This window comes from Saccostrea echinata, unplaced genomic scaffold (genome assembly GCF_033153115.1).
Source record: "Saccostrea echinata isolate AGI-Se365-2 ecotype Australia unplaced genomic scaffold, CSIRO_AGI_Sech_v1 ptg000022l, whole genome shotgun sequence".
NCBI classification, from domain to species: domain Eukaryota; kingdom Metazoa; phylum Mollusca; class Bivalvia; order Ostreida; family Ostreidae; genus Saccostrea; species Saccostrea echinata.
This window is the reverse complement of record NW_026889771.1, coordinates 15,000,489-15,015,694: the sequence shown is the minus strand read 5'-3', so window position 1 is coordinate 15,015,694 and position 15,206 is coordinate 15,000,489. Positions and strand designations below refer to the sequence as shown.

Below are 15,206 nucleotides of genomic sequence, written 5' to 3'. Positions count from 1 at the left end.
CAAATCATGATACTTGTGCCCTTCAGCTAAGCTTTCATTTTGACTGAAAATTTCAAGAAAATTGCATATATTTATGTTAAGAAGTTAAATACAGTAAAACATGGTTACAGTGAACATGCTTAAAATGAATTCATGCTTACTACAGCAAAGTGATTTTCATTCCTTGTGCTTTTAAAATGTATCATGAACTTATTGGATATACAGTTGAACTTCGGTATCTTGAACACTGATCTCAAATACCATAGATATGTTGAAGTGATTTGGAAGTCACAACCACTTATTCTTTACGTATTTTACCTTCGATATCTCGAATCCTCAGAGATCTTGAAGTTTTTTGTCCATCCTATTGAGTTCGAGATAATGAGGTTTGACTGTATAATGAATCAAAATTGTTCATTCCTGACCCTTCACTTATAAGTATGTTCTATGTACTGTTCATGAAAAAAGAAAGCAAATCTCAGTGAAACAAAATATATATTAATCCTTTGATTATGACATAGCAAAAGTGATAGTTATTTGTAAAATATCAAAATTAATGTGAAACAAGATTATTTATGAAAGTTTTTCTGGTTTAGAAAATGTAGAGGTTCACATGCATTGGGAATAAGACATATTGATCATCTTGGTATAACACATCTCATGCAAAAGTGTTGCTCAGTGCATGAAAGCACATATTTAGATTCAAAATGGTGTCACAATTGTCCAGTTGTAATACGTGTCCTTTTTTTTAAAATGCTGAAAATTATAGCCTCTTTTGTGCAGTTATATGCCAAATGCTGCATCATTACATGGTATACACGTATAATCATTACTGATTTAGCATATGCTATTTTTTGGTTTAAATTTTGTGCTGAACCTATAAAGGAAATTGAGATGATCGTATTTATAACCAAAATATACATAACAATGGAATCATAAGCATTTAGGAATTTTCATCACTGATGATAAAAGCAGAATTTAACTTTAATGGCACATGAAAGGAATATAGATACAGATGATTTTTCTGAATTTGAATATTTCAAAAAATGCATTCATTTGATGGCCATGTCCATGAAAGAAATGCTGTCATTGTTGAAAAGTATTTTGGTGCTTGAGAAAACTTTTAAATATTATTTAACTGCTCTTTCATTTGCCAAAGTTTTCTTTCCTCTAAATATTTTGACACAAAATTTAACAGGGTATGAATATAACTATGCCTTATATCAAAGAATATTCTGCACTTTGTGTGTTTTATGTATGGAGGGAAAGGAAATGTGCTAATAGGAGGAAAAATTATGGTATGAAACTTGCCTGTGAAGATTTTTGCACATTAAAGTGTCAAAGATTTCAGGTTTTAGTTGACTCTAATTAGGAAAGTTTATTGCAAGACCTGAAATTTGTAGAGTTTAATAGGATAGGTTATCGACAGAAGTTTTGTTAAAGGCATTCATTCATCCTTTGAGCAGTACGCATATAAATGTCAATGCACATTGGTTGTATGATTCTAATTGTCCTCATGTTTAGAAGATGCCTGAAAATTACCATGAATGAAAGGGACATATTAACCCTGATTTGTCGAAATACTTAAAGTAATTTAATTTACCACAATGTAGATTTATCTCAGTTGTGTGAAATAGAGATAATTATAAAATTTAATGCAATTATCATCTGTAATTGGCTCTAAATCTTGTTAACATATGCAAAAAAAGAGAATATCACAAACTAACTCCTGTCATAAATTCAGAATGTTTCATGTAGATTGAAATTAACCTTGTATCTGTCAATCTAAATTATTCTGTAATTTTCAGACGATTAGACTCAAACTTACTCAACTGCGATTGTGATATGAAATGGTTTTCCACCTTTCTGAGGACGAATACAGGAAAAATCCACGCAACGGCAGGATGTCACAGCCCTGCAAACCTCATGGGAAGACAACTCATTCAGCTTACAGATGAAAATTTCAACTGCGGTACTATGCTCATTTTGAATACCACCAACTTTAAAGAAATGTTGCCACTTTAAATTTCCAGTAATGAGAGATTTGAAGTTTTTTCAGTAGCATTTAAGTTTTAAGTCATTTTAAGCATTAAGTCATAGCATTTAAGTCTCTCCCATTGTTGCATAATCTGTGATCTAAATTATCACTGTCTCCATGGAAAGTAAAACCTTTAAACAATTTTTGAAAATTTTATGATAAATAAGGTCTGATATAAATTCCACAGAAACAATTTTCAAAAACCTATTTTTACATGCACATATAGTAACAAATTATAGGTTGCATAAATTTGTCTGCTAGAGGATATTTTTCTTCCATTATCACATTATATAGCAAATTGAAATTTATATTTCATTGATAAAAAAAAAGTCTTTTAATGTGTGTTTTGGGCTGATGGATAGCTGGATAACTGATATGTTATTCTTAGACATCTGGGAGTAAATTGAGATAGATTGGAAGTGTTACTGTTTGAAAGAATAGAGATGAAATTACGGTTTATGTCTGCACATTTATAAGGTTGTTTAAGAGTTTTAAGGCCAAGAGGCTGAATCATATTTTATGCAGGTGTGAGGTGTGCACAATATCAGTTTGTCTGTTCCTTCCATGAATGTGAAACTGTTTTTCCGGTTAATTTAGTCCCCATTGTCCAATAGTGATCTTTAAAATCCTCTCTCTGCTTTTTTCATCCTATGTCATAGGTATTATAAAGTCATTTTTTTTGAAATTTGAGAATATCCCTATATCAAACAATTGGGGATTAAATACCATAAATCTTACATGAATGATTTCATCATGAAGGGTAGGTCATTCATATTTAATAAAAAGAAAATTACCTTGGTTTTGGTTACTTGAACCGAAGATGGTAGACTTCAATTTAAAAAAAAGTTTTCTGTATGTTTGAGTGAGAAAAACAACCTTCAGTGAATTATATATATCCCAGATGAAAAAAGTACATTTTGGTCTTGAAGATGTCAGATTTTTAATTAATTGATTTCACTTATTTCCAAAATTTGGGCCATTAATTTTTAATGAACTTCTTCAGTTTTGTTCTTCTTTAATTTTCATTTTCCTATTATGAAAATTTGAAATATACAAGGGGTTATCAAAAAGTTCGTGGACTGATGCGATAAAAATAATACTATGTAGTCTGTGTTTACAAAATTTATAAGGAACATTAAACAACAAAAGTTTAAGAAGTGTTGAAAATTTTAGCTTGATACATTGATAATTTGCCAAATTATTATAAAATAAAAAATACATTATATGATCACCCGGTGCTGTCATCGTTTCTTTTCATGACATCCGACAACGTCATTATTTCTCAATGCCTGCTCCCTCTGTTTCAATACACTTACCTTGAAGAGATTTCCTGGTGTTAAGTAAAAACTAAAACCTGTCTTGTTTATATGACATGACAATGTCATGAACAGCTGATTTCAATGCATATAAAATTGTATATGAATCTATACATAGGGAAAGATCCTTGCTTGATAATTCCAGCATATTTGCTTGTTGGAGTTCAATGTCTACCACACTTGATCAATGTCACTTTTTGATTTGATTGACTTTTCACACCTTGATTACAAATCGACATTATCTGTGCATCTCTCATCTCTCTGAATCTCTTTTGGCATTTAAAACAAGTACTCTGGATGCATTTTATTTCTCTGTAGCCAGTTTAAACATTCCCTAGGTCTATACCAGTTTTTCAGGTAGAATGTTGGAAAAGGAAACCCCTCCCCCCTTTTTGACGTCATTTTCAAGCCCTTAATTGTTTGGACACTCCTTATAAAATATACAATGAAATTTCATAGAACTTACAGAATGAGGTAAAAATTGCACATTTTGCGGAACAATTGTGTCCCATCACATGCCTAAATTAATGGGATATTTGGATGTCAAGTGATCATATCAAAAGAGTTTTTCTCAGTTACAGTCAGGTTGAAAAAAACGTCATGTTCGAGGTTGCGCCGCCTGGACGTACCATTGCTTACAAAAACATTACTAATTTATTAGAAAATAAAACATGATTTGTGGTTTATTCTATAGATAGAAAAGATGATGCTTACTAAATATTTTAAAATTCATTGATGTACCTAAAGTGTTTTTAATTTTATGGCGCTAGTCCACGAACTTATTGATAACCCCTCATATAGTAACCATCTAAAAAAGAGGCAGGAATATATGAAGTTGTCGATTCCTTAGAAATATGTATCTTTATAGTATATTATGAAATCTGGTAGGAGAATTTGTTTGGAGAGGTATAATAGGACACTGAAATTTTTTCTGCTATTCAGCTATCAATGAACTTGATTCCTTTTCCACTATCATAGTAAATATATAATACATTTTACTTTTTTATGAATGAGTCTATAAGAGAGGTGATTTGATATTAACAGGAAATATGTTTTTTTTTTGGCAATAACAGAAAAAAACGGGCAACATAATGTTTTCAGCATGTTGAAAATGTTTTTTGAGCCCAAGAACACAGCAAAAATCTTAATTATAGAAAATTTCATTTCCTGTCAAGTTTTATGAAATTAATTCATTTCCTGTTAGGTGTAATGTTTTTTTTTTTTTCATTTTTTAAATGTTATCTATTTCTTCAAAAAAAAAAGCCAGTAATTCTTTCAGTATTTAATTTTGAGTTCACCTGAGCTTAAGGCTTAAGTGAGCTTTCCTGATCATATTTTGTTTGGTGTCCATCCGTCTGTCCATCTACCTGTGAAGCTTTACACATTTTCGACTTCTTCTCAAGAACCACTGGACCAGAAAAGATGAAACTTATGTGGAAACATCCTCAGTTAATGATTATTTAAGTTTTTACAATTTATGACCCCCAGGGTTACGTTGGGGTCACAACAAGCCCGGGTTTATGTTATACATAGGAATCTATAGGAAATATCTTTAAAAATCTTCTCAAGAAAGCAAAGCCTTCATTGGTGATAATTATTTTGAAGCATACCCAGGTAGTGTACATTCAAGTTTGTTCATATCTTGACCCCCAGGGGTAGGGAGGAGCCACACCACGGAATCAAAGTTATACATAGGAATATGTCCTATAGGACATAGAAAAAAATCATTAAAAATCTTCTTCTCGAGAACAGCAAAGCCTTGATTAGTCATATTAATACAGAAGCATCCTTAGGAAATGTAGATTCAAATTTGTTCAAATCATGACCCCTGGGGTAGGGCAGGTCCACAATAGAAGATCAAATTTATAGGGAAAGATCTTCTCAAGCCATGACTAATCAAAGAAATATGGAACCCCAGTAGGTTGGGACCACTTTAATATATTTAAACTTTTCAATGCTGAACTGATTTCTGCTTTTTCCAAACCAGTGTGCTCAGGTGAGTGATGTGGCCCATGGGCCTCTTGTTCCAATTTCCCATGATGGTAATAGAGAGTGATACATGATAAATTTGCAGACACCCCACACTTCACCATGGAACCCCGAGATGCAATAATCACAATGGGAAACACAGCGTATTTTTCTTGCCGTGCAGAAGGAAACGAAAACTACAAGATTTCCTGGCTTCATAATGAGTGGGTAAATTGTCATTGTTTTTATACCACATAACACAGGGTTACGTCAAGATACATAAATAAGCATTCGTTAATTGATTCCAGGCAAATTCAATCTTTATGTCTCCAGTCAAGAAACTGCCAGAATTTTGAGAGTTTGGAGAATGAGTGAGGAATGTGTTTAATGTTTATTTTAAGGACTCCAGGGAGGATAAAAATCACTTTGTAGGTGTGTCAGTGTGTGTCACCATTTAACTGAATGAGGCATTTGAGATTAATGCACTGTAAACAAGTAATTTCACATTAATATGATTCATTTGATTGTTATGAGTGCATTATTTAATTTTGGTATCTGAATGTACTTAATGAGACTGGGGAAATATGCTGGTAGCTTTATTGGACTCAGGTTTTTAAGCTCTGGGGAAAAATGAGTGCATTTATTGAATGTGTCAGTGTAGAGAGAAAGAGATTAAATTAGAGATTATTATGGTGCTAATTTTTGCTTAGTCTTTTAATTTTCTCAGAGTTGATTAATGGTTAGTTACTGTACTTTTTCCCAAGGGGGTGTAATTCTGCAGAATCACAGTTTCTATTCAATTTATTCACAAGTAGAAATTACATAGATTTCTTGAATTGCCTTTGTATGTCTTATTGAATACACATTGTGTACACTGACCCCAAAATTTTGACCTCCTATCTGGATGCTCATACATAGCATAAATTAATCCCACAGGGGAAAATATATGTCTGTATACAGTAAATTATCTTATTTCTCAAAGTAGTTCTATATACAGTGTTTTGAGTTTCTAATTTCCAATATAACAGTGTAGAAGTGAACTTGCGAGACAACAGAGTGTCAATGCTGAATGATGGAACACTGATGATCCACAATACTGTAGACTCGGATAAAGGAACCTATCAGTGTGTGGTCCGGACTCAAGACCAAGAAATCCGGACAAACAAAGTCCAGCTTACTTACTCCAGAGGTACATGCTAGTCTTACTTACATGGAAAAAGTCTGCGTCTGAATCATTTAGATAGAAACCAAGATGGCAATTTGACAAAGCCATTACTAAACATAAGAAAATAGGTCACTCTCCTTCCAACAAAAACACCACCACCCCTTTCCCCACCCGCTCTCTTCCACAACAAAAAAGGGTAGGGATCAGAATTAATATTTTCTAAATTCTGTACTTCACCATTGAGTTAATACATGTGTATGTTCATAATTATTACTTACATTAGTAAATTAAAACAATGCAGTATATTCCATCTGACATTAATTGTATTCTGATTGCATTTTCAAAGCTTTTCTTAATTACTAGAATCTTTTCATGTCCTCTGAATTTTAAGACAATATGCCCACATATGCATAAAAAGCTTAAAAGAAATTTATTTTCCTTATGTCAGTTCTCATCTGTATGATTGAAGATTTAAGAACTGGCATGAAAAAAGTAGAATTTAGATTGCAGGTAGCTGCAGATCTGTAGCTCTCTGGTCTGAAAAATTGGGATGGATGAGCAGACGGCTACAGTACGTGCCACCCATTGAAAAAGTGTATATTTATTGTGCACAAAGAAGTGCACTGTTTCTCAATTTATTTCTTACCGTATATTTAAGCTGCCATATCTCAAATTATTACTAATCATGTGTTCCTAGCATATATATTTTTTACTACTTCAACAATAAAAATGCTTGTACAAGTCAAGCACAAAGGGCGTTGGCCTTGTCATGCCACCCAAAATGGCAGTATAAATAGGTGAAATTTTCAATGGTCTCAATTTTAGGTCCAGGAGGGCTATTAACAACTGTTTTGGTGAATGTTTTGTTGTGGAAGTAATAAAAGATATGTTAAGAACACATGCTTAATCGGCTCTCTGGTTGTCCATCCCCATTTTTCAGACCAAGATCTTCAGCTAGATTACAGGCAGAGTAGTTGTATTTCATATTTAATTTTTTTCAAACCCTTGAAATCTTTTTATTCTTCATAATCTCCATTAATTTACATATAGATTCAAAAATAAGGTAGTGAGTTTTATCTCTGTGTGACAGACAGTTCTAAACTTACAGTATAACTAATACTCACTTCCTGCCTGGTTAAAATTAATACCTGATAAAAGAGTAAAAAAAGGAATAAAATGAAACTATGTTTGATTTTTTCCTTCTGTTCTTTCAGAGCCTCATTTGATTTTCTGTATGATTCATTTCAGCTGCCCCATCTATGGTCACTACCCCTTCTGACATCAGGGGTCAGTTTGGACAGTCTATACGCCTGTCCTGTCAAGCTACAGGAATCCCTCCCCCCACCATTACCTGGAAATTTAATGATGTCACTATTGTACCCAACAGTAAATATGCTGTGGATACTACAGGAAATTTAGACATCAGCAACCTTCAGCTTTCAGATCAAGGGGTGTACACATGCCAGGCAGGAAATGAAGAGGGATTTGCTGTTGCTGATGCTAGAGTGACAATTCAAGGGGGTAGGTGAATCATTGATTCCTGTTGCACTGGCTTTCGAAAACATTGTACAGTGTTTTCAAACTCTGTGGACCCCTATTTAAATATACAGTCAAACCTCATTATCTCGAACTGGATGGGACCGAGAAAACACTTTGAGATATTCGAGGGTTCGAGATATCCGAGGGTAAAATACTTAAAGAAAAAGTGCTTTAGGACTTTCCAAATGACTTCGACATATCCATGGTATTTGAGATATCTGTGTTCGAGATACCGAAGTTCATCTGTATTTATGATTTGCTTATTTTTGTTTTCAGAGGCCCCAGTCATTGTACAGCCACCCACAGACCTGTCCCTCACTGAGGGGGACACTGCTAGATTTACTTGTGAAGTATCAGGGAACCCTCGACCAAACATCACATGGTACAAAGGAAGTAAGTAGACGATGAAAAGAAATAGTATGCAAACTGCAAGTATTTCTCATATTGTAAAATTTTAACTTTCAATATAGTCACAGTAAAAACGGTAAAGAATCATTACAGGCTCTACAGTGTACGGCCATAAGTGAATATACATAATATCTGCCTTTTTTCACTATATATTCATAGAAAAACCAATTTTTTTAAAAAAAACCTATTGTAAGGTTAATTTTAGCCCAATTTCTATGATTTTTTCCACTTTTAAATTATGCAGATTTGTTCAAATTTTCTTTTCTTGGATGCTAAGGAAAATGATACACAGATTGTTGAGAATTATTTATGAAATCATCTAGGTTAAAATTTCTAAACTCAAAATACTATGATTTCATACCAAATTGGAGTCATTTGACTTGTGATATCACCACAATGCCTACAGATAAAATTTCTTTAAAATCATGTGAAGAAACTACAAAAAAAAAAATTCTGCATATTATGATGTTATAATCATAGGAAATATGAGCCACAAATAATGGAATAATGTTATGAAAAAAGACATTTTTTAATGAAATATATAGTAAAAAAAAAAAAATTATGACTCACTTATGCCAGGGTACTGTACCATTTTATGTAACTGTGTAACAGTTTGCATGTTGTAATGACCTTGCATTTCAATTTCACTTGTTAAAGATTTAATAAATGTGATTTCATCTGTTGATGAAGTTTAACCCATTCCAACAAATATAGGGTATCAAATGTTAGTTTTTGTAAGTGTCTGTATTTTCCTATTTATTTTCTGATTTTCAAATAAATCTCTGAATACAATAGTTTTAATATTAATATGTCATATATCGTCTATTGTGGCATCGTATTGTTATCACCTATTTATATTTGATACATCCTTAACCTAACTGCATGCATACGGTAAATCCCATATTCTAATATTGGTAGCAAATTTTACAGTATGGCAAAATATCTGGTTAACATTATTATAAGTATTTTCTGGTGTGATAAACTAATGTTTTTAAGAAAGAATATTCATGTCTTATGAGATTTTCGAGATTTCATGTCTATAGTAAATATTAAAATAAAACTTTAATCCTTCCCTGTGATTGGTAGTGAAACCGGTATTCTAAACTTCATTTTTAAAACAAACACACCTGTTAATATATGTATAGCAATGAGGAACCATAGTTCACAACTGGAAAGTAATCAGTAAAACACCTTGAACATAGCATAAAAATCTTTTTTGCAAAACATGTGTGTTTCATGTACCGGTACATGATTTGTTTTGGTTTATTCACATAAATAATGTTAATTTCACCTGGTGTAGATTTGCAAAATGAACCCAGAAGTACGTTGGTGTATTTGTATTTTAAAATTTGTAAAATAGTGGATTATTTTCACATTTTAGTATATATCAGATACCACTTAAAATCATATTCTATGCATTAACACATCAAGTAAGAAAAAGTGCTTTATGGGCCATAAACAGTGTTTTAAAAAGCCTTTGGGTATATGTGGTGTCAATATGTGTATACTTTTAATGTTTATGGTAATGGCTTTTAATATCTAGCACTATTTCTCTACAAGGACATTTGAATTTTACATTTAATACAATAAATCATAAAACCAGTCTCTGTGAAATTAACCTTGTAATGAATCTTGAAATTTTAGCTTGCCTTTTGAGGCCACCGATTGTCTAGGTGTATGACATATGACAGTAATATTATGTAATATTACAGTACATGTATTTAAATTTATGGTAATTGATGGAAAGTTTGACAACAAAAAAGTACATCCACTAGATAAGGAATGAGATATGATGATCTCTCTGTATAGAATCCTTTGTTGTTGTTTTTTGGGGTGTTTTTTATTTTGGTATCAAATTTTAATAAAGTATGGTGGAAAAGCAATAACAAATCTAAAGGATAAGGTGTATAGTGAAGGTGAACGAACTGTGAGTGGTATCAGGATTTAAAGTATTTGTTACATGTTATTAAACTTTAACTCAGTTCTTCCGTTACAATTCATGAGTGGAGGTCTACCTTTCTTTAAGAAAAATGTAATGATCAAGACCCCAAAAATGTCACTGAAGGGACTTAACTTTGACTACATTTTCAGAAACTTGACTAAGACTTGTTATTTGGAAAATATTCCCATTTTTCTTAAGCTAAACACTATCCCAACAACACTAACCCATTAATATGCTCAGAAAAATGGAAATAGCTTTACAATTTAATAATGAAAAATAAATAAATTTAATAACTAGTGCTAATTGTAACGGGAACCATGACAGATGTTCCCCAAACGGCTCCCCAATCCCTTATGATGCCCCATTCCCTACAAGCTTCAATAAATTAGACAATATTTTTGTAATATAGATGGACACTTTATTTTTAAGGGTATTTCATTGGAAAACTACTCCGATATAGCCATATGGGTATTAGCCAATCAAATTTCAGCGCATGTGCTTGCACATGTTTTCTACATTTTTCACAATAATTTTCTTATAGTGTGTCACAATACATACATTTGTGTAAAATATTAAAGAATTTCATTGAAAAATAAGAGAGATGTAACCCTTTAAGCATTAGCCAATCAGAATACAGCATACGCGCATGCATGGCCTTGCATTCAATTTTGATAGTATCATAATGTAGGAGCTCTATGTGCCTATCCATGTCGTAAATTTCATCCTGTTTTGTTGAAAACCAAGGGAGTTATGGACGTTCAAAGTTTCAACCAATCAGATTGCAGCACACCTGCATGCGCGTGTTTTCAAGAAATTTCCTATATAACATGTTGTAGCACCTTGTAATATATACTTATATTCTAAATTTCAAAGTATTTTGTCAAAAAACAAGGAAATTATTGAGATTTTTGTATCAGCCAATCAGAGAAGAGCGCACGTGCATGCGCGTGAGTTCACGCTAATTTGACCATGTTATCTTGTCTAGACTACTAATATATCTTTATATTTTGAGTTTCAAAGCAATTCTTCAAGGAATATAAAAGTTACGGCTTCATCGAGTATATCAGTCATTTCACTCATTGCACGCGCGCGCACGTGCATGCATGTGCGCGCAAAATGACCTTCGTTCCGAACACCTACACAACATGCCTATTAACCCTAAAAAGGTTTCATGTCAATCAGATGAGTGGTTCTATGAGAACACTCCCGGACAAAAAAGTACCGGAGAAGAAAGTAGAAAAAAAGAATAATAACTAGTTATAATTGTAACGGGGACCGTTACAGATGTTCCCCAAACGCTCCCCAACTCCCTTTTGGTGGTTTATTTCCTGTAAGACTTCATTAAATAAGGCAATGAAGTATATTTGTTGTTTTACGCATTACACGCGCGCGCACGTGCATGCATGTGCAAGATGACCATGTCACTTGTCTACATTATTGATATATTTTATGAAACTGTGTATCGAAGAATTTCATCAAAAAGTATAAAAGTAAAGGCTATATCAAGTATATTGGTCATTTCAACATTGCATGCGCGCGCACGTGCAGGCATATGCATGATGACCATATCATCTTGTCTACACTTTTAATATATTTCTATCGTTTGAGTTTCGAAGCATTTCATCAAAAAGTTGAAAAGTAACAGCTATATCAAGTATATTGGTCACTTAACGCATTGTATGCGCGCGCACGTGCATGCATCTTCTTGCATTCAATTTTGATAGTAGCATAATGTAGGAATCTATTATACCTATTTATGTTCTAAATTTCATCCTGTTTTGTTGAGAACCAAAAAAGTTATAGCCATTTAAAGTTTAAGCCAATCAGATTGCAGCGCACGTGCATGCGCGTGTTTTCATGATAATCCTTATATATTGTCTTGTAGAACCTTCTAATGTATGACTATGTTTTAAATTTCAAAGTATTTTGTCAAAAAACAAGAAAGATATTGAGACTTTTGTTTCAGCCAATCAGAGCGAAGCGCACGTGCATGCGCGTGAGTTCATGCTGATTTGACCATGTCATCTTGTCTACTCTACTAATATATCCTTATGTTATGATTTTCAAAGCATTTCATCAAAAAATATAAAAGTTACGGCTATATGAAGTATGTAAGTCATTTCACTCATTGCACGCGCCCGCACGTGCATGCATGTGCGCGCAAAATGACCTTCGTTCCGCAAATCTACACAACATACCTATTAACCCTAAAAAGGTTTCAACTCAATTGGATGAGCAGTTTCCTAGAACACTCGCGGACAAAAAAGTACCGGAGAAGATTTAATAAGAAGAAAAAAGAATAATAATAATAACTAGAAACTCATTGCGAGCAATGAGAGGTCTTCCGTCCGATTCTGAAAATAAAAACGAAAATTCAAGCTGAAAAAGTTATAAAAGAAATTCAGACACTCTGGAGATTTAACCCTGGTCGTCAGCGTGAAAATCCAACGTGCTAACCATTAACCATTCACTTTTTTGCATCACTTCCTGTCACCACCGGAAGTAACGGCGACACACGATTTTCATACGATGCAAATAAACTGATGACGGACTGTCAATCCTGAAAGTTTCAGACTTCAGTCATTTATTGTTGCCGAGCAATTGTGAGAACAAATTCTAATTTTGAGGACAGGAAAACACGCGACCGGAAGTGAATTTTATATAAAAAAAAAATCTCTAAAGTGTCTCTAGACATTTGCAGTATCTACAACATGTAAACATTTCAATTATTTTTCTTTAAGCGATATTTATGAGAAAGTTAAATATCGAAATTATGTATTTTATCTCATAAAACCGGAAGTTGACGTTTTTGTTTCCGGAGGAGTCTAACATATTTCAAAACAGCGAAAGAGATGCAATAAGGTGATGCAAGTTTTAATTTAAACAAGAACAGTTGAAATTTTTGATTTCTTTGATCACTTCCTGTGACAACCGGAAGTGACGGCTGACAGTTTAACCCAAATGATTTTGCCTACTCTTCAAGATCTATTACTCATATAAGTTTGTTGTCTTAATCTCATACCGTTTCTGAGATCTCGCTCAGATATTTTCTCACTTTGAGGACAGAAAAACACGCGACCGGAAGTGAATTTTGCAAAGATATTTGACGTTACTCTAGACATTTGCAATCTGAATAACATGTCTAAAGATCATTTCAAATACTTTACCTATAAAAGATATTTATGGGAAAGAAAAATACTCAAATTATGTAGTTTTTCTCTTATAACCGGAAGTTGTCGTTTTTGTTTCTGGTGGGACCAACATATTTCGAAACTGCGAAAGAGTTGCAATAATGTGATGCAAGATTTGATTAAAAAAAGAAAACTTGAAATTTTCGATTTCTTTAAACACTTCCGGTGACGACCGGAAGTACTGACGACGAAAACCAAGGTAATTTCGAACATCTAGAAGTCATGGTCTATCATCTCTTACAAGTCTCCAGTTCATATCTTTAGCCGTTTCTTAGATCCTTCGAGGACAAAATTTCATTTTAAAATCAGGAAATTGTCCATAACTTGGCACTGGAATCGAATTTACCAAAAAACGGAATTTTATATAAACTTCATTTAAAGACCTTTTATCCCTGAAAATTTCAAATTAATTCGTTGAATAGTTTTCGAGAAATCGCGTGCACAAAATTTTGTCTAAAAAAAAAAGAATAATAATAAGAAACAATAGAATCACTATAAGGTCTTCCGTGGAGACGGAAGACCTTAATAATAAGAAGAAGAAGAAGAAACAGAGTAAAAACAATATGTTCCCAAACTCCGTTTGGGGAACATAATAATAACTAGAAACTCATTGCGAGCAATGAGAGGTCTTCCGTCCGATTCTGAAAATAAAAGGAAAGTTCAAGCTGAAAAAGTGATAAAAGAAATTCAGACACTCTGGAGATTCCCTAATCGTCAACGGGAAAATCCAACTTGCTAACCATTAATCATTCACTTTTTTACATCACTTCCTGCGACGACCGGAAGTAACGGCGATACAAGATTTTCACACGATTCAAATAAACTGATGACTGACTATCATGCATTCCTGAAAGTTTTAGTCTTCAGTCGTTTATTGTTGCCGAGCAATATTGTGAGAACAAATTCGAAATTTGAGGACAGGTAAACATGCGATGGAAAGTTGAATTTTATAAAAATCTCTGACATTTCTCTAGACATTTGCAGTATCTACAACATACATAAAATCATTTCAGGTACTTTATCGATGAGCAATATTTATGAGAAAGTTAAATATCAAAATAACGTAGTTTATCTCCTATAACCGGAAGTTGACGTTGTTTGTTTCTGGTGGAATCTAACATATTTCAAAACAGCGAAAGAGATGCAATAAAGTGATGCAAGTTTTAATTTAAAAATGAAAAGTTAACTTCTTTTTTTTTTATTTATTTGATCACTTCCTGGGACAAGCGGAAGTGACGACTGACGTGTTTAACGCAAATGTTTTCGCCTACTCCTCAAGGTCTATTACTCATAAAAGTTTGGTGTTTTAATCTTTTACTTGTTTTTGACATCTTGCTAAGACATCTCCTCATTTGGAGGACAGGAAAACACGCGACCGGAAGTGAATTTTTGAAAGATATTTAAGGTTACGCTAGACATACGCAGTCTGAATAACATATTTAAAATTCATTTCAAATACTTTATCTATAAAGAATATTTTCGGAAAGTAAAATACTCAAATGATGTTGTTTTTCTCTTATAACCGGAAGTTGTCGCTTTTGTTTCCGGTGAGACCGACATCTTTCGAATCTGCGAAAAAGATGCAATAAAGTGATGCAATTTTTAATTAAAAAAAGAAAAGTTGAAATTTTCGATTTCTTTGATCACTTCCTGTGACGAC

The 15,206-nt window shown here is 33.1% G+C and overlaps 1 protein-coding gene across 3 annotated transcripts in view; it reads left to right on the top strand.

Moving 5' to 3' along the window:
• The window catches only part of LOC133190516 (peroxidasin homolog), a 43,240-nt gene that overhangs the window by 16,256 nt on the left and 11,778 nt on the right, over positions 1 to 15,206 (top strand). For 2 of the 3 annotated variants that reach the window (XM_061326184.1, XM_061326185.1), the window contains 5 exons: positions 1,788 to 1,951; positions 5,408 to 5,525; positions 6,330 to 6,490; positions 7,715 to 7,987; positions 8,282 to 8,398. In XM_061326184.1, coding sequence (XP_061182168.1) covers positions 1,788 to 1,951; positions 5,408 to 5,525; positions 6,330 to 6,490; positions 7,715 to 7,987; positions 8,282 to 8,398 — 833 coding nt within the window. Of the gene's footprint in view, positions 1 to 1,787; positions 1,952 to 5,406; positions 5,530 to 6,329; positions 6,491 to 7,714; positions 7,988 to 8,281; positions 8,399 to 15,206 lie in introns of those variants that run through there. The other variant, XM_061326186.1, reaches the window with a different exon arrangement.